Source organism: Ciona robusta, chromosome 11 (genome assembly GCF_009617815.1).
Source record: "Ciona robusta chromosome 11, ASM961781v2".
Lineage (NCBI taxonomy): Eukaryota > Metazoa > Chordata > Ascidiacea > Phlebobranchia > Cionidae > Ciona > Ciona robusta.
The window spans coordinates 6,627,810-6,647,055 of record NC_143245.1 but is presented as its reverse complement, the minus strand read 5'-3'; the positions used below and the strand labels follow the sequence as shown (position 1 = coordinate 6,647,055).

Here is a 19,246-nt window from a genome sequence, read left to right as displayed (position 1 = left end):
TTTTAAACAACTAACAAAAGTCTATTGGTGTCATGAGGATAGTAGTTTTATAGTTCTTTGTATGTTTTTTTTGTTTACTACTGAATGTGACAAAAAAAATAGAATAAAAATATGTCCCATCTTTCCCACCCTACTAACTATACGACAATGTACTAATAGTGAGCGCATAGCTTATTGTTTATGGCTTTGCAACTTCATATACAGCTTCAGTTTAAACTGTATAGACCGTCTACACTCTACGTTTATAAATCGCATATGTGCTAAATTTAACAAACAAATCAGTTTATTCTGGTACTTGTACACTTCAGTTGAATTATTTGCCAAGTTGGACGCTATCGACCGACGACATATGTCGTATGTATTAATATTTCTAAAAGTCCAATGTATTTGTGCCTGTACATTAAACACGTATATTTCGAGACAGCAAACAACTACATTTATTTACTGTTAGCATATACGCTTGGGCTGTACATAGATGTCTTCGCAAGCGTAAATCCGATGATCTTGTTCAAACAGCTGGCAGCGTTGCCGTTGCCTAAAAACTTCAGGAGTGTGTGCAAACAGATGGAACACCGCCCCGTCAGCCGCAGGCAGCCGTCACGTGGTTAATCGTCACAGGAGCGGAACGTTTTCTGAGAAAAAGGCGAGAGATGCGTCAGGCAGGAAGTTACAAGAAGAGAGAAAAGAGCAGTCACGTGATGTACATTATTAACACACGCACATTTATACAGATCAATATACAAAACCGATATGCATCAAGATCGGAAACGTGTAATCGCTTTTGTTCTTGCTGGCAAACGTAATCCTGAAACAGAAGAAATAATAATTGTCCGCCTAAGGAAGCAAGCAATCAATGGTGTAGCAGTTTCGGTTTACGCACTTTTCAGTGCTGTGTAATAATCAATGATTATTCAAAACGCGGAAGTTTTTCGTTTCGGTTCTTGAATCTGTGTAAGTTCTTGCTTGCAACGTGCTGAACGGTGCTGGTATTTACCAGGCTTTCTGATACTGACAAACAGACTTTTTTAAAGGGTCTGCCCTATCAAAGCTTCATGCGTGTGTTCGCAAGCTTTTTTCCCTTCAAACAGGAAAAACACAGGAAAAATACAATTCGGCTTTCACAGCACCATACACACAGTTTAAACCGTGCCCTATGGTATAAAGAGACAGGTTGTAAATTGCTTTGTTTATTTTCGAAATAAAACTAGACACCATATTGACATTAGTTCAATCTCGTGTTTTGAAAGACTCGACTTGTAGAAAATTGTTAAATTCCTTTATACAGAGATTACGGTTTCAAGTAAATGTTTGTAGATTGGGTGACGTATTCGTTTGAATTATTTATAAAGAAGCTTTGCTCTACAGCAGGACTTGCTCACTTCCATCAAGGAAATAATCAGTCATTGTATGGACATAAACGCTGCACTTTTATTGTAAACGATATATTGCCTACACGTCAAAATGCTGATAAAAGTTTTTTAATTGTTTTACAAAGACAAACAGTTTTTAGTTTTTTTATGCCATTGTTTTAAGTCAGTCAAACTATATTTTGCTACCTACATTTTGCTACCGCTGAAGTGTGAGCCATTTTACAGTTGCTATATTTAAAATAGTAACATTTGGGTCTAATTTTTAGCTAAAGAAGAGTTTTTTATCATTAGTTTATACGTATCATTTGAGTGCCTGCTGAATAAACTGTGAACTATAAATTATAAAAACTGCAAAAATCCAAGAGCGCTAAATATTTGCGCAGGTATACAATGTTAAAGTAACACATTTCAAAATCCTTAAGGCACTAAACCTGTCCTACTTTACTGTCAGGTTAAAAGATACTAGCGTCATAAAATACACTACATCAGGTATATATAATTAATTTTTCGTTGAAAATCTGTAGCAACCTTAATAATATGCTTATGTTATAATGCGTGTCTGCAAGCGGCCATTGAGTTTTAACTTTTAATGTATATACGCAAAAAATCTAAATAAAGGGGTTTTAATTAATGTGGGTCTACTAAATTTTGTGCGCCAATATACTGTTACTGATGTACAGTTTTAAATTTATTATTTTAGTTTCATTTCGGTGTCCAGATTTTACTTTACAGCTAGACATGTAATAAAGAGTTTCAAAATGTACCCCAAACACTGTAAAATATAACCAAGATAGAAGTTTTCCTAACTTGTGGCTGCCATACATAGCTATATTGATTACATTATTAGTAGCCTACCTGGAAAAATATATGTAGTATAAATCTATGTACATTATACACTATGCGCAACGTTATACATCAGCATGTCGACTACTATCATAAAATGCGGTTTCAAAAAACCATAAGCGCCATTTTATAATTCGTGATTACTATAAAGTATTTTTTCTCGTTAATACTACCTCATCGTTTTTTTATCGGCAATGGCGTGTCCTGTTTCAGTTTGTAACCAGGGTGGCCTAAATGATTTAGATTTTTTGAGAACCATATGCGAAGGGGGAAAGTATAGGAATATAGGCTATACTCGCAGAACATTATGTCGCCATATGACATTTAAATGTTACATGTACCGGACTCTATATAATATAATATATATAATATAACATAGAACTGCTACTTGTTCATCATTTTAATCGTGTTTAGGTTTTACATCCAGACAGTATATCGACTGAATACATAATATTTGGTTGTATCTATGGTTATAACACATTTTTATTCGTTTGAAACCTCTTATGCACTGCCGCGGAAGTACCATACAACACTCACATTTTACCCGAAAAAAAATTGGCTTCGGAGATCGAAGCTGCTATATTGTGTGTTCACAGGCAAGCCACTTGACAGCATTTCGTCAACCCTCAGTAGTAACAAATAAGTTGTTTAAACTCTGAATTGTCACCATACTGAAAAACGAGGAAGATAAAACGGTCATCCAACTAAGTTACGTATACGCACTAGCACATATTATAGCCTACTCAATGTATTTGGACATGTACATGCGATAACAACACATACACGAAATCGTATAAGCAGGTACGACATGTATGAAGTGAAAGATCCAAGTTATAAAGACTGCCGGTGCTCGTAAACGCCAATTGCATTCAATATAAGTTGTACAGCACCTTCAGCTTGCCCAGGCATTTCTACTTAAAACTCTGTGGTACATGTATTCTTGTGCCGCTTGACTTGAGCATTGTCATTGGGTCATTGCATCGTTAATTCTGTTGCTCTTAATCTATAGTATGTGCGTGACGTACAAAATATTGTGCCATCAAATGTAATAAATTATATACAGGATACACAGTTGTCAGGTGTGGAACTGAAATGTCTTACGACTGTTAAGATTTTCTGTCTACTCGGTTTGAAATAAGGAATTATGGCGCCATATATGCTGTATGATGACGTCATAAACAACCGTGGGTAAGCGGGTTCGCTTCTAATCTGGCAAGCTTAATATTCATTATGTTACGCCTCATTAAGAAAACGTACTTCCTGGATGTGTTTTACATTGCTAAACATGGAAAAAGACAAGTACAGTAACTTAATCACTGTATTTAGCACATTATCCCATAAATACAACGCAAGATTCAAATAAATCTGTTAAAGATTAATCGTTATGAGCGTATAAGCCAGATGAAAATAAACAGTTAGTTTTATAGTATGCAATAGCAAAACATCGGATTGTTTTGCTTATAATACCGAAGCAGAAGATAAACTATAAAGCAGAGACATAAGCCATAAAGAAAGAATTTAAATTTATTTACATCACATGTGCTAATATATGTAGTTTTACATGCTGGGAAAATAAACATTATAATATCATTAGAATTCTATTTTCATTTCGATTGTTATGTCATAATAAACGATTGACGATCGTGAGAAATACACTACAAGCGTCATTTCCATAACAATTGCCCCTAACAAGCAGCCATGCTATTTTTAACCTAAAGTGGTGGTATATTTTTACTATATATATATGGCCGTGTGCGTATATATGACAGTGTATGTATTTGGTCTTTGGCTAATATATACAACATATAGCCTACGATTAGCCATATATAGAAACGTTCATCATGGCGGAAAATGGACATAAGCTGCAGATATATTTCATGGTATATATGCATACATTCGTCTTGGTGAGCTTTTAAACGCAATTATACTTTTTAAATAAACCAACTTATACCTATGTATAGAGGTATAGAAATACTAGTTTTATTAGAACAAGTTTAAATGTGAAAAGGTCATGAAAAATGTGTATAATTTAAAGTAACTTTTGTGGGCTTCTGTATTGCACATTAAAACATTATATAATCTGTTTATAGTTTTCTATATACAGTGTGGGGGAAGATGGTAGTACAGTCTATATATTTGTTTACCCACTATTTGATCAGTTATGAGATCTTTCTTGGGGCATATAGTTAATAATTTATTACACAATACACATACTTTCGGCTATCGATACGAATCTCCGGCGCACCGAAAACTGGCATAACAGCGATTTGATTAAATGTTATTGCTATACCATCCTGGGCGTGTGTTCTTCAGCAAGCCACGAAATATGTATATGAAAACATACGTGGTAACTAAAAACATACGTGGTAACTAAAAACATACGTGGTTACTAGTATGTGGGCACGAGGTAAATGATATCGGTAGTCGTTATATAACAACGGTGTTCTGATTCATACATCTCGTGGTCGCTAACAAGTTTCGGCGTGTGTATTTGTTAAGAACGATTTTTTTCCTTTTTCGTGCCTATACTGTTGGGTTTTAACATTTACCGTTAAGTGTCTTACCGTTAAAACAGTAGCACCCAGTATTGAGTCCACTATCCTCAAGTTAAGAGGGAATCTCTACACGAATGTACCTCGGCGCTGACACTGTAGGTAATATCATTATAAATGTATATATTGTGATATGGTTGGGTGGGGGAAGAATGGATACCCTTTTAATTTATTTCGCGTCTCATTTAGTAGTAAACAAAGAACTTTCAAAGAATTATAAATACGTATCCTAACGTATTCTATGGACCATTGCAATTTGTTTAAAACACGATCAGGATACTTAGATTTTATGTGCTAAATGTGTCCCGTCTTCCCTTTGCCGTATTAATGTTCTGTTGTATATTATATTCCTCGAGTATTACAAACCTTATGTAAATAATGGTATTACATCACATGTTATAAAGACTATTACATCACCATATACAAACATGATACAGTTCTATGGTGGCCTATGAGTGCCACCCTAATAAATAAAAAAATAAGAATATTACGATAAAAAAACGATAAGTAAAATGAAAGCGAAAAGTAAAATGAAATTAAAAAGTAAAATGAAATTGAAAAGTAAAATGAAATTGAAAAGTAAAATGAAATTGAAAAGTAAAATGAAAATGAAAAGTAAAATGAAAAGTAAAATGAAAATGAAAACGAAACGTAAAATGAAAATGAAAACGAAACGTAAAATGAAAATGAAAATGAAAACGAAACGTAAAATGAAACGAAAAGTAAATTCAAAACGAAAGGTAAAACGAAAACGAAAAGTTAAATGAAAACGAAAAGTAAAATGAAAACGAAAAGTAAAATGAAAACGAAAAGTAAAATGAAAACGAAAAGTAAAATGAAAACGAGAAGTAAAATGAAAACGAAAAGTAAAATGAAAGCGAAAAGTAAAATGAAAAACTTCACGTGGACGAGACGTGCCAGTGCCAACATAGACATCACAAAAATCTTACATGTAGTATTTCTATGGCAGGTCTTCTTTCATTTTAAATCTTTGCACGCGCTTTGAAACAAGATATTATCAACAAAAATGGCTGATATGTGGAACAAATTTAAAGAGGAGATGAAACAAAAAAGAACAAAGAAACCTGAACGTAAGGTTACCGGTAAGAATGACTCGCAAATTTTAGATAGGAAATGCATTACCATTCAAAGATGCAGCCCTGAAGTATCAGGCAAGGCTCAAAAATATTTAAAAATAGGAGCTCGCGAGTTTGTTCCATTTCTGTTTGATGAATTGAGCATTAAAAACATAAAAAAGGCATGTAATGCTCATTTTTCCTTTGAAGATGATGATATGACCTGTGACATTTTAGCTGGGGAGCAAGGTCCATCATGCTGTTTACTTGATCAATTACCAAACTTCAATGTCGTACATATTAGAGCAATTGCTAACACAACTGAACTAGCTTGTAAAGAAAATTCTAAGTTTAAACTTGTGGTATCAAGCTCTTTGCCCCAAATTAAAAGAAGAAAAACTGACCATCTTCAGCCGCAACAAATTTCTGTGGAATTTAGTGTGAAAAGGGAACACCCAATCCCCAAAAGTTTATCGGTTGTAGAAATGATGAAATTAGGAAACGTTATGGACGCTACCAGTACAAAAATTAAACTATCTCAGTTTCACATTTCTGACATGATGTGGAGTACTGAAATTGAGGAAATTATTCGGGTCGAAAAGGAAAGTTTTAGCCAAGGAGGCTTTAGAAAGGCATATAAGGTGCAATCTTCTTCCAAGCTGTTGCCTGGTACTTGGGTGTTAAAGCAATACTTGCCAGAAACATTGGACACACTTAATGAAATAAACCAAACCCCTGAAGGCCATACCCGCAAGATCGTGCAAATGCACATGCTTGCAGCAAATTTTACTTCCCAACTTGCCAAAGCAGTACAAAATCTGACTAAAGGCAAATTTGGATATATACCGACATATACTAAAATATACTTCGGAAAAATTACAGACGGCGAAGAGGACACATTTGTTACCTTGGAAGAATATATACATGGAAAATTTACAAAATATACATCGAATGATGGTACTGTATGTGGAAACAAAGAAACGACAGCATGTAAAAAAGCAGTATGTTTAGCACATTTCAGCTTTCAGCATTCTTCCCAGCAGCTGCTTTTAACCGACATTCAAGGAGATACTACTGTGTACACTGACCCAGAGATTGCTTCCATTAAACATGTAAACGAAGATGGAACTTTATTGTTTTGTGCAGGGAATCTAGCACAGCGAGCAATCTCTACCTTCGTTGCACAACACGAGTGCAATGATTATTGTGAAGCTTTGGATTTAAAGATGTAGTGAACAATAAATTAAGGATCTATTAATAATCTTGAAAAAGAATAAGCTTGCAAATCAATATTATACATAGCAGGCGAATTGTCAAAACGCTTGAGGTACCGGTAATAAAGCATTTCAGTTTTACGTATAAGCCAGCTAATTTCTTTTCACAATCAGGTGCACAAATCTAACTATTTGATAACATACCCGTACATATATTTTTATAATCTATTATAATATGGTATTTCTTTTATAGATTTCCTACACCTACATTTTGTTATATTGTGTACCCGGTACATATTTGCCTTTTACAATTTCTCTTGTTCCTTTCATTTTTCAACTAATGTTCTTTTTACCTTATGACAGTGTAGTTTTATTATAAATACACAAATGGTGGCTCACTGTTGCATTTTTAATGAATATTTTCTGCGAGAAAATTTCAGCAAAACTGGAAATAAAATCAGTGGTAATTTAATTTAGTTTTCTGGTATTTAGACTTAAACAAAAAAACAAACATATTTATGGTATAACAGGTTCTTTAGTAAGCTGAGAAACAAGCTTTCTTCTCAAAAACAAGTAAGCATCTGTACATTCATTTGCCGATAGGAGATGAGGGTTAGGAATATATTCTTGTAAAGTCTTTCGCTGGGATGACAATAGGAAGTCGGTTCTCACATCCAGAACTCCAGAAACCTCACAAACTTCCTTTAGCTGTGAATCAGTTATATGCTGGCCTGGAGAATCACTATTATTAGTACTGAACACCAGAGCAAGAATAACAATATAATTTACCACATTTTTCAAGACCATAGTTTTCCGGAAAATTGTAAATATGATTGGGAATGCCGTTGGGAAGATATGTACCCCTTTGATATCTTATTCTATGTGTATTCCAGTTATCCACGAATACTTTCATTTCCTTTTCCAGCACTGGTATATACACAAATGCAAGTATATCTCTGTTAACAAACATAAATAATAATGTTTTTGTAAGCTCTACTTTGGGTAAATGCAAATAAATGTTATTACTTACATCGTCCAGCTGCATATAGTCTGTTGTGCCAGAATTCAACCGAAAGGTTGTAGGGTCAGAAACCCACTGGTGGCTTAGTCATTTGTATCCTTGGGCAAAGCAATTAGCAAATATAGCCTGAACCCAGTGGATTAATGGGTTAAACTAACACAGTCAGGAACATCTGAATTATACACTGCAATACCTCCTGTAACTCGACAGTGGGCATGCTTGCATTTTCCAATGAATATCCTACATTGGCTATTGCAATGCAAAATTTAATTGCGTCATGTTACCTGTCTAAAGCTATGTCAGGATTGTAATGACCCAGATCTTTCAAAGACATTAATTGGCGTTTAAAATACTTTTCCAGGCGTTCATGTAACTCTTTCCACCATCTTTCAATCTACAAACAAAGCCATTGTATTAATTACAGAGTGTCAACCACTACTGTTAAAAAAACATATTTAGACTGCACCCCATGTTTTATGCTCACATTGAAACTGATTTCACCAAATCATATTAAGTACCGGACACTGGTATGTTTAAGCATTAATAAAAAATGTTAAGTTAGCAACATACCTGATTTGAAGTTGATTTTCCATAAATAACAGTATCACTCGCATCAGTAACATCAATATGAGATTTTCGAAGAAATGCATGCATTGTGGCCATGATACCAGTTTCTGTACCTTTGTCAAGCCTCATATATGATGCAATACATTTTGTCTCATAAATATAATCAAAGTACCAACGAGCAATTAATTTGGGGTCACAATTGTCGGTCCAAATTTTAAGCCACAGCAGATTTCGGCTAGCAGTGTCTATGCAACCATACACAGCTAGTGGAAAAGTACTTTTTTGAAATCCCATTAGTTTACAGTGGCCGTCAAGTGAATGTACCCAGTCAGGTCCTTTGCTACTAAAATGACCCTTTTTTAACCTTTTCTTCCCTGGTGTTCTTGCTTCCAGCCCATCGGGATCTAACTCCACCATGATTGCATATACTAGGTCCCTAGGTACATTCATATGGTGCTGTTTCCTTACTTTCTGATGCATGGCGCGATATCCTAAACACTTTCCAGGTCCATCAAGTTCTTTGGTTACTGCTGACTTTACATCATTTATTGCAATTGCTGGATCAATATAAGTGATGTTAAAAAATTTCAATCTTCGACAAAGAGTTCTTAGACTCCATGGGTACTGAGGAAAGTCACGCTTTACAAAATCAAGTATTTCTAATCTTTTAATGGATTGTCTCACATAGTTTTGCAATGCACCAGTCAACACAACGTCATTTTGCCAATCCATCACTGATGTCAGCAATGGCACTTAACAAGTTTACTAGGCCTGTGCTGTGGTAACATATTATTAAATGGTTAAAATTTTTGCATAGGGGTTAGTGCATAGTAAAAATCTGAGCATTCCGTAGTTTTAAACCTAATGCTGTCAGGGTGGGTTACGGATTAGTATAAATTTTCCTAGTTCCATATTTCTGTCTTTAAGTGGGCCTATACTGCCCATGTTACATTATTATGTCTAACATCTAAGTATAAACCATATCAAAACATAGAAAATACAATAACCTCAAGTTGACATTATTTCTTTATATCTAAATCTGCTATGTCTAGTAGTCTTGTACCATACCAGTACCTACAATGTACATTGCATAGATAAAGCGTAATAGTTTAGTATACTAGTCGGCCATCTGCGAAGCAATGATATCCACTTTAGTACCTGATCCGAACTATTGTTTACATGAGGCTTTTGAGGCTGGTATATCTACTTGTTCACCCAAGACCAAAAATTCACCTAATAAAAATTAACAAAGCGTTGACCTATATTACTACTTGTTTAGGATAGCCTACTATGGTTCTACTCCTAATATTAGGCCTACGCATAACGAATGTTTGGTTAGATTTAAAAGTTATGACAAATTGCAACAACATTGTTGGGTTGATTTGGCTAATAACAAGGAATAAATAAACAACTACCGGTACGTTAAAGCAACAAGTACGAAGGTTTAAAATGAAAGAAGACATTCCATAGAAATCAGAGTAAATAAAAAGTAATTTTGATAGAATTTTTAAGATTTCTATGTTGGCACTGGCACGTCTCGGCCACGTGAAGTTTTTCATTTTACTTTTCGTTTTCATTTTACTTTTCGTTTTCATTTTACTTTTCGTTTTCATTTTACTTTTCGTTTTCATTTTACTTTTCGTTTTCATTTTACTTTTCGTTTTCATTTTACTTTTCGTTTTCATTTTACTTTTCGTTTTCATTTTACTTTTTGTTTTCATTTTACTTTTCGTTTTCATTTTACTTTTCGTTTTCATTTTACTTTTCGTTTTCATTTTACTTTTCGTTTTCATTTTACTTTTCGTTTTCATTTTACTTTTCGTTTTCATTTTACTTTTCGTTTTCATTTTACTTTTTGTTTTCATTTTACTTTTCGTTTTCATTTTACTTTTCGTTTTCATTTTACTTTTCGTTTTCATTTTACTTTTCGCTTTCATTTTACTTTTTGTTTTCATTTTACTTTTTGCTTTCATTTTACGTTTCATTTATTTACTTTTCGTTTTCATTTTACTTTTTGTTTTCATTTTACTTTTCGTTTTCAATTTACTTTTCGTTTTCATTTTACTTTTCAATTTCATTTTACTTTTCAATTTCATTTTACTTTTTAATTTCATTTTACTTTTTAATTTCATTTTACTTTTCGCTTTCATTTTACTTATCGTTTTTTTTTATCGTAATATTCTTATTTTATTTATTTATTAGGGTGGCACTCATAGGCCACCATACAGTTCCTTTGTGTTTTGTTTATATAATGACCGTTTAAACTCGTGGTCGAATATTCAAGTTGGCATGTTTATAAATGGAAAATCACATGTATGTGACCAAAAGCTATATGTTTTACGAAACAGCTTAAACTATAGACGTAGTACAGTACTTAAAACTTTTTATATGTGGACTGTCCAAATTGTCAGTTATAAAAATGAAAATTTTTAAAAAGCTCCATGTAGGCCCACGTGATAACTCGTGAGCGGGCACGTGGTGTATAAAATATATGACACCAGTGTTATGCTTTCGGAAGGTGCACCGCTACGCGAGGATAAACAAGTACAATTCATCTATAACACTCTGGGGTTAATGGGCTACCGTTAGCACTAAAATTACACATTTCCTGGCCGTGATTTGAACAGGTAATAACGCTCTTTTAGAATCGCGTGGCTATGGGTATTCAATTCTTCAAATGTTCTTTATTTACAACCAAATAAGACGAGAAAAGAGAATAAAACATGTCCCATATTACCCCACCCAACTATATAACATCAATAGTATTAAGCGCTCAAAATATTTACTAATTTTTGTCATGTATTTGTATCAAACTAAAAAAATCGCCAATTATTACTGTCTTTTTTTAGGAAAACATATTTTTTTCATTTTATTTGAGCACTTAACCCTGATAATATTGTCATTCTTTGCACTCTAACTAACACCTAGAACCGTTCACGTACCAGTGTTCCTGATAATCATAGAGCGTGCGCTTCTCCATATAGATTCCTTATCACACGGTAGTGGTAACACGCGCGTGGCATTCACTGTCGAATGGCGGTGCAACGGAGTTGTAAAAATATGTCAATCGTAAATCTTGCAGCTTTGCTGTCATGGTAGGTTAAGGTAAGGTGGTTCATGTTTTCAGTTTTTCTTGCTTTTCTCCGTTTAGTAGCAAACAAAGAATACTTAACTAAAACAACTGTATAACCCCTCTCCTTTAAAATTGGTAATTGTACAGCACAAAGTGAGGAAGATAATATATGCTGAAGGTATCTCATCTTGACCCAAACAACTATGCATTTGACATTTAAATGTATTGACTAAAGCGACCAAAAGCAATATATTTTTCTGGCGTATAATTCTATTGAAATGTTGTTCAAAACAGGTTTTACTCTTCTTGTGGCAAAGGACCTCAGCACACGTACGTTTAAATATTTAACCGTGTATGATTTCATACGCGATATGACATATACACTTGCGGTACAACATTCGTTCGCGTGTTATGTTACACTTATTTCATTTAACCACTTTTCATGCTACTACATAGCCACAGTAACACATTTGCATTATCGACAAAAATGACCAAGAACACACACCTATAAACGTAAAATTACTATTGTAATATAGAAAATTGTTTCTTTGAAATTTTTTCGTGTATATGAAGTTTAAGATAGTGTATTACATGTAAAAGTTGTCGTACCATTCATTGTAGTTACAAAAGAAATTTCTCGACAGTTGTTCCGCTATGTGTGTGTTTATAAACAGTTCCGCGACTACGATAGGTGTTCTTACAACGAATCCCACTTGCCTAAGGCGAACTACAGTGTTTCCTAATATTAAATAAAAACAAATTTACAATCAGATAACACTCGCGATATATTCACATTTTTATGATTACCGGAGATAAATATTTTTTCTAAAAAAATGGAAACACTGGCCGAGCTTTTTTTCTTTCGATTACATGACGTCATTTCGGCATCGCCGTAACGGAGACGTCAGTTCGCTTCACGCTTTTGTTGTCTTCAGTGCTCTGAGATTCAGTAAATTGTTTCGAGTGGCGCCGACAGTTTTATAATCCCAAGAAAAGTTCAGTCTTTTATTGCCGAGAGTAGAATTTTAAGTAGCTGCGTAAATATACAGCAGCGAAATGGACAATACTACTGTTAGAGGCTGCGGAAATATTAAAGAAGATTTTACAAACTTATGTGACTTGGACGCTATATGGGGAATAATTGTAACTGGTCTTGCTGCGTTGGGCCTAGTTCTTACGTTCGTTTTTACAGTTGTGTTTTCTGTTAATCTGAAACGCTACGTCAGGTATGACAAGTTTTGCTTATGTGTGTACATCATATATTTTGTTACTGCTGCTACTAGGCATAATGTATATGCATGTGTTTAGAGGAGTATCGTGTGTTTTGTTCCACAAGCCTTATCACCATTACGTTAGGTCCTATGGCACGGCACGGCACGCCAGGGGACCTGGGATGTAGGCCGGAGTTTGCTTATTACCATGACGCTTATTACTTCTCTTGAAAGACGTTTGAAGATTTAAAACGAAAAAATAAACTTGTTTAGCTTTGCGAGCGCTCGAAAAACAGCCATCGGTTAAAATGCCTGAAACTATTTTTCTTGTAGCAAAAACCAATTATGTCTGTTCGATAGAGGCTCGAAGTCGAGCAAATCAGCCGTCTTTATTTTGACCCACTCGTGCGGTAATCTCGCGAAGAAATTAAGCGGATCTAACCGATTAATTGCGCTCGAGCAGTTACTTGTACAATTGATTTAGCTAGTAACATATTAATTAGTGTTTTCCCGAGTACATACTTGTATGCTCGGTCATTCAGAACTTCTTCGAACATATATATATAGCACTGTGGGGCAAGATGGATTAGCACATAATATCTCATATTTTCTATTCATGGCGTTATCAAATTTCAATACTCTTTTAGAGTCGTGAAAACAACGTTATATGATTCTGTAAAATTTATTTTTTGCTACGAAAAAGGGAACAAAAACTTGGACCATCCCACACCAACATACTGTAGATAAAAACACATATAAACCATTATTATTTTATGCTGCTGCATACGTTCAAATGATAAATTCTATTAACACGCAAATCTTGTAAACCTAATTGTATATTATTACGTCACAGGCACCAACGTCATCGCTACTCTACGCTGCTGTACTTCGTTCTGTTGGGGGTGTTTCTACTTTTTGCTTTTTCCATAGCTTTTGTAGTGAAGCCTTCAGTTATTGTTTGTTACCTAAGACGTATTGGGTTTGGTATGGCTGGTGTAGTGGTGGTAGCCCCACTGTTTGTGGGTATTACACGAACATGGAGAATGTCGTATCTAGACGAGCTAAGGTAAGAACAAATAATAACATTAGAAGAATACAATGAATTTGGTTGGGCTTTGTTTTACCACCGTCTTGGGGTTTCCGAGATTTTAGTCTAACATGCGTTCTTATCCGCGCACTAGCTCGAAATAGAAAAACGTCTGGAACTTGTCAGATCGATCGCATACTTGTAAAGACAAAGCTATAGGGCCGACTAATACCATTCTCGTTATTCATATTCACAAGGGCATTTGTGACGTCACATATAGATGATTAGTAAACTGTAATTTCTCCCCGGCATAGGTAAACGTGATCTGTGCGTAGTTACTTTAGTAGTTACCTCATATTTCATTAAAACGTTCATTTAAATGAAAGTACTTTCTAAAACACAGGTGTGGGCTTTTGGCCGTTTCAGCTGCATGTCTAATGCTTGTCGAGGCGATCATTTTAGCCGAATGGAACATTTTGAAACAGCCTGTACTCGCAAACGGTAGATGCGAGGTACAAGAAAGAGATTTGGTGTACTCTGCTTCGTACAACGGGTTTATTTTGATTCTGTTCTTTCTTAGCACGTTGGTGGCGTGTTGTAAAAGGGACCACGACGTATCTACTAGGAAGGTATTTTACTAAGTTCATATATACTCTCTTTTACCATACAAATATAGCACATGATAGAAAAAATATGCAGTATGATACTGCGGAGTAAGATGTATACTGTCGGGGCCTAAATCCCATTTTTCTTGGCCATGTTTTGAACAATGAACAACGCTATTTGAGAGGCGTAAGGGTTACGATTGTATAGTTCTGTAATATTCTTCGCTTTCTACCAAATGGAACGTGAAAATAGAATTAAAACAGGTCTCGTTTTACTCCACCCTCACCCTCATTTACTTTGGTTACTCAAACATGTGATATAGCTCAGAAAAAAAACGAATTTATTTTTTGTGTGTCCACACATACATGTTTGAGTAACCAAAGCACCTTATGCAAAAACTTTAAAAAATAAAGTTATAAATTATGCTAGGGCGCTGCAGTTTTTTTATATCGTTGGTCGATTAAATTTAATTTCTGCTGCTGTAGTGGAATAGCTGGCTTCGTGGGACTTGCATTAAATTACCAAGAAATTCGAACATTAATTATTTATTGACGAATTCCCGCTATACTGCATGTACCCAACAGAGAATATAGATGAACTGATCGTATAAATAAAAACATGTTGTTTATTGACTACTGTCATATCCTACCATTTTTAAAGTGATGACTTTAAATTTAGACGGAAACACAGTAAACTTTCTATACACTCTTACTTTTCCTACCCTTATAGTAGGAAAATTCTGGCCCCAAAACCCCCGTGATAAAAAGACTGTCGTATCCCGCCGCGCGAAGATAAATCAGTTACGTTCTTTCTGTCATATATATATTTTGACTACACCATTAGTTGGACTTCGAGCACGATAGTTGGTGAACCATGTTAAATTGTTGATACTTACGTTTTAAACTCGACTGTATACAATGCTGTGGTGTTTAAAAGCCAATTCAATATTTCCATTACAAATGCTCTATTGTGTTAAAGCCGCATTGAATGAACTAATTCATAATAGCTCTATTAGCCTTGATTACTAATTTCTTTCCAGAGGTTATCCGGTTTCGTCATAAGCTGTTTAGTGACGTCAATCGTGCTCATTCTTCTTTCCGCTGCCTGGGCGGCCATGTTATGTTACGGCAACGAAAAACTTGGACACGCAACGGACTGGTCAGACCCTACTACTGCAATGTTTATGGTAAAGCATGGAAAATACGATTTTACTAAAAAAAACAAAAGAAAAACGTATAAAAACGCGTATATTTACTATAATGTTTCTCAATGCAAAAATATTAAATAATCGTCTTGTATATGTATTGTCGTAATTACTGAATTGCTGTACCATAAACAACTCGAGAGGCCCAAAACGAATAATTTTTAATGTAATATTTGCACCATTTAAAGCTTGGTAAGAAATTATTTTGTTTAGGTGGTAAGCGGTCTTTTCGTTTTGATCGTTATTTTTTCACCAATCGTTCACACCATGAGAAGAATATACAGTGATCGTAATCACGATTTTCATATGAGCGACCTGCACAGTCATAACCGGGGTTCGTATGAAAAAGCTACTTCACATTCTACACTGCCAACTACTGATCATATGAGTGGATCATTCGGAGGAAGTAAGTTAACAAAGTTGGGGTAAGATGGGACATGTTTCACTCTTAATTTTCGTTCCATTTGGTAGTTTATGTTTTTATTGCTCTTATCGCCCCATTTAGTAGTAAACAAAGAATATTTAAAATATCAAATAACCTAATTGTTAAAAATACTTTGTTGATTGGTCAAAACACGATCAGGAATACAGGATTACCATACATTAAAATATACTCCCTTTAAATTTGTCCTAATTTGGTTAAAAAGTAACCTTCCTGTGACGTACCAAAGGAGAATAAAGCGATGACGTATATAGTATTGTGGGGTAAGACGGATATCGTTGGAACATAATATCCATATTTCCTAAACGTAACTTTAGCAATGAATTACGCTTTTTTAAAGTATTGCTATACAATCCTGTAAATATTCTTTGTTTACTACTAAATGGGGCGATAAGAGCAATAAAAACATAAACTAACTTACCCCACCAGAGTATATACGATTAACTAAGTTAGGCTGTACAAATAGACCCATGTAAACATTGTTTTCCTGACGTTTAGGAATAAACATTAAAACAGGCTTTTCGTATTATAGCCCATTTTAATAGATATTTACGACATGTTTACGACCAACAAACATTTCTATGTAAATATCTTGACCAACGCGTATTGGACATTCGTTTAAAACCACGCATATAGTATTTGTATACGCAAGCAGAACAATATTGTGATAAAATAGACTGATTTGGGGTTTCGTTATACCACATGTTGTTACACTACAATTCGTGCCTGACTGCGCTTCTAAAGTGCTTTATAATAAAGGCTTTTCGATTTTCTCTCGACCAGAATCTTTTCTTTCGAAAAATCAAGGGTTTACTGCTGTATTACGTCACAATAGAATTTGAATTGCTGCTTGGTGACATACTGCGCGAGAGCAAATTATAAAAACGGTGTCCTCTTTGATTTGTATCAAAAAGCAAAATTACCTAGTGTTTTTATAACACAATGCTTTCAATACATTTTCTCTCAGTATGCCGGGATTATTAAAAAGGATATCAAACTCTAAATCAAAGTTAAAGATTTAAAAGCAATAATAATACCTCGTAGTTTTTTACACTCCAATGCACATGCTCAAAAGTCAGGGTTGATACTACGCTTCGCTTGGCACACCGCGGCTGTCATGTTACGTCACAGTTGACTTAATACTGCTGTGCGCTTGTAACTTAAGTGGGTACGGGTATGTCTTGAGAGTTTTGTTTTAGATCTGTTGTAAGTCTATAATTTTGGCGGGTTCGAGGCTCGACGCTGGTAACATTTCAGACATATGTAGCCTTGGGCAAGACACTTAGTGGCAATTGCTTCAACCCAGTGGTCCCCTATGGGTTGTCTAAAGTGCCACCCATACACTAAAAATAGGCGAAAAATTAATCACCCACAAATTTACATACGTAGTAACTCGCGGGCACGTAGAATGTAAAACAGAACACCTGTGACTACGATAACTACCCCACGCGATGATAAATAAGTAACATTATACATTCAACTTTTCTGTCTTTACTTTTAGTTGATGATTTTGAACGGCCTAGGAGTTTCCGAACTCAGGAACAGAACGTAGTGGTAATGAGCCCACTGTCCGATACAAAACCTGTCCCAACCAAGCGAAACGGAATGAATTACAGAGTCGACAGGTGTGTTAATTCTTTGGTAAACTATGCGTGGCCTGGTACCTGCAGACTGTGTTTAGAATATATTGTCTTGTCTGCAAAAGGGTAGTGTGGGGTGAGATGAGATATTTCCTGTTTGCGTTTTGAACAATAAAAGCGATGCAAGATATTTGCATATTATGTGCTATGCTAAAGGTGTCCCATTTTCCCACCCTACCACATTTATTTTGGTTTACCAATATTTTAAACACGCGTTACCCAAAGCTGTTTACAGAGTCCGTCCACCAACGGGGGGTAGAACTAATCCTTCATTAGTTTTAAACGAAGAAGATGTTGTACGCGGTCGCTACTGATAAGGCGAGCGTGTGGTTTATGATTGACCAACCATACGCCTCCGACTTTAATACAAGGCGCAGAATCACGCGTTTTTAGAGTTTACATGAAAAAGGCGTGATTCAACCCATATTACAACCTTTCAATGCAGTTTTGCCAAATTAACAATCGTGTATTGGTATGTATTCCTATAGGAAAATGCAATTTTTGTTTTCGTTGTTGAAATTGAGAAATTGGTATCACGATGGTATAAACTTTGTTTTCAGTTATTTTCTTTCTTTACTTTGCATTTTATAAAAGATTTCAGCACAGGTTGTTTTGGGTTAATTGTATTACAGTGGTAAACAATAACTACACAAGCATATAATGACGCTAGCGTGAATGCGCCTAATTTTTAATGATTTTCCATTAAAACTTGTATTATTGTATTATACATATATTACTTTGCTTGCCAAGATGCTATTGTATTTTATGTAATTTTGCAATAAATAACATGTGACAAAATACATTAGTCGAAATTCGGTAAACCATTATTTTCAACCCGAAGACAAAACGTGCCCTAGAGAAACGTATGCGCTCTTGATTAGATAGCGATTTCAGCAGCGATTCGTCGTAGGCAGGATGGCCGAGTGGTCTAAGGCGCTGCGTTCAGGTCGCAGTCTCCCCTGGAGGCGCGGGTTCGAATCCCGCTCCTGTCACTACTTGCCCGGCTAGCTCAGTCGGTAGAGCGTTGGACTCTTAATCCAACGGTCGTGGGTTCGAGCCCCACGTTGGGCGAGGCTTTTGGCTTTTGTCTTTAGTTTACAATTGTCAAAGCTTTCTTTTAGCATAAGCTGAAATACGCAAACTTCTTCCCGTATTCGTCTACTGAAACGTAAAGTTACAGCAGCCGGACAGTACACCCTCAAAGTTTAACGGTAAGTTCTTTTATACTATTTTCAAACGTTTTGTTTGTACTGTATTTGGTTAGATCAAAGAGATTAAAACCAATCTTTGGTTAGATTGTATTATGCAAAACACGGTCTCTACAGTATCATTAAGAATCATATTTTGTAAAAAATCTTATTATAACTGTAGCTGTGTTTTTGAATACACTGCATTTGGTT

The 19,246-nt window shown here is 35.1% G+C and overlaps 3 protein-coding genes, 1 long non-coding RNA gene and 2 other non-coding genes across 7 annotated transcripts; 4 read left to right on the top strand and 2 right to left on the bottom strand.

The window, feature by feature from the left end:
- Positions 1–241: 241 nt before the first annotated feature.
- LOC149728847 (uncharacterized) lies at positions 242–1,073 on the bottom strand. The gene is made up of 3 exons (XR_016385954.1): positions 881–1,073; positions 722–805; positions 242–632 (listed from the first exon to the last, which is right to left on the bottom strand). It is a non-coding gene; the product is annotated as an uncharacterized LOC149728847 (long non-coding RNA).
- A 4,129-nt stretch (positions 1,074–5,202) lies between these two features.
- On the top strand, positions 5,203–7,453 carry LOC149728846 (myosin heavy chain kinase B-like). 2 transcript variants are annotated; one of them, XM_089889311.1, is made up of 2 exons: positions 5,203–5,856; positions 6,052–7,453. In XM_089889311.1, the coding sequence occupies exons 1-2, from the start codon at positions 5,793–5,795 to the stop codon at positions 7,071–7,073; spliced, it is 1,086 nt and encodes a 361-aa protein (XP_089745437.1). In that variant the 5' UTR covers positions 5,203–5,792; the 3' UTR covers positions 7,074–7,453. The 2 variants fall into 2 exon arrangements, with proteins under 2 accessions (XP_089745437.1, XP_089745436.1); XM_089889310.1 differs by having other exon boundaries at positions 5,203–5,868.
- On the bottom strand, positions 7,446–10,441 carry LOC149728845 (uncharacterized). Its single transcript, XM_089889312.1, has 4 exons — positions 8,647–10,441; positions 8,361–8,470; positions 7,845–8,011; positions 7,446–7,786 (listed from the first exon to the last, which is right to left on the bottom strand). Exons 1-4 carry the CDS (start codon positions 9,373–9,375, stop codon positions 7,572–7,574), a joined length of 1,221 nt encoding a protein of 406 aa, XP_089745438.1. The 5' UTR covers positions 9,376–10,441; the 3' UTR covers positions 7,446–7,571.
- Positions 10,442–12,607: 2,166 nt separating this feature from the next.
- Positions 12,608–18,644, top strand: LOC149728844 (G protein-coupled receptor family C group 5 member B-like). The gene is made up of 7 exons (XM_089889313.1): positions 12,608–12,942; positions 13,781–13,993; positions 14,358–14,583; positions 15,600–15,746; positions 15,978–16,170; positions 17,708–17,831; positions 18,082–18,644. Exons 1-7 carry the CDS (start codon positions 12,773–12,775, stop codon positions 18,158–18,160), a joined length of 1,152 nt encoding a protein of 383 aa, XP_089745439.1. The 5' UTR covers positions 12,608–12,772; the 3' UTR covers positions 18,161–18,644.
- A 111-nt stretch (positions 18,645–18,755) lies between these two features.
- Trnal-cag (transfer RNA leucine (anticodon CAG)) lies at positions 18,756–18,838 on the top strand. Its single transcript has one exon. It is a non-coding gene; the product is annotated as a tRNA-Leu (tRNA).
- Positions 18,839–18,844: 6 nt separating this feature from the next.
- Positions 18,845–18,917, top strand: Trnak-cuu (transfer RNA lysine (anticodon CUU)). Its single transcript has one exon. It is a non-coding gene; the product is annotated as a tRNA-Lys (tRNA).
- The last annotated feature ends 329 nt before the right edge of the window (positions 18,918–19,246 follow it).

Excerpts from the sequence above, each read along its gene's own strand:
- LOC149728846 (XM_089889310.1), top strand. The coding sequence starts at position 5,793 with ATGGCTGATATGTGGAACAAATTTAAAGAGGAGATGAAACAAAAAAGA. Across the intron at positions 5,869-6,051 it reads ACCTGAACGTAAGGTTACCG|ATGATGATATGACCTGTGAC; the intron begins GTAAGAATGACT and ends TTTCCTTTGAAG.
- LOC149728845 (XM_089889312.1), bottom strand. The coding sequence starts at position 9,375 with ATGGATTGGCAAAATGACGTTGTGTTGACTGGTGCATTGCAAAACTAT. Across the intron at positions 8,012-8,360 it reads CCTGACATAGCTTTAGACAG|AGATATACTTGCATTTGTGT; the intron begins GTAACATGACGC and ends GTTTGTTAACAG. Across the intron at positions 7,787-7,844 it reads CTATGGTCTTGAAAAATGTG|GCCAGCATATAACTGATTCA; the intron begins GTAAATTATATT and ends GTGATTCTCCAG.
- LOC149728844 (XM_089889313.1), top strand. The coding sequence starts at position 12,773 with ATGGACAATACTACTGTTAGAGGCTGCGGAAATATTAAAGAAGATTTT. Across the intron at positions 13,994-14,357 it reads TCGTATCTAGACGAGCTAAG|GTGTGGGCTTTTGGCCGTTT; the intron begins GTAAGAACAAAT and ends TCTAAAACACAG. Across the intron at positions 15,747-15,977 it reads CTACTACTGCAATGTTTATG|GTGGTAAGCGGTCTTTTCGT; the intron begins GTAAAGCATGGA and ends TATTTTGTTTAG.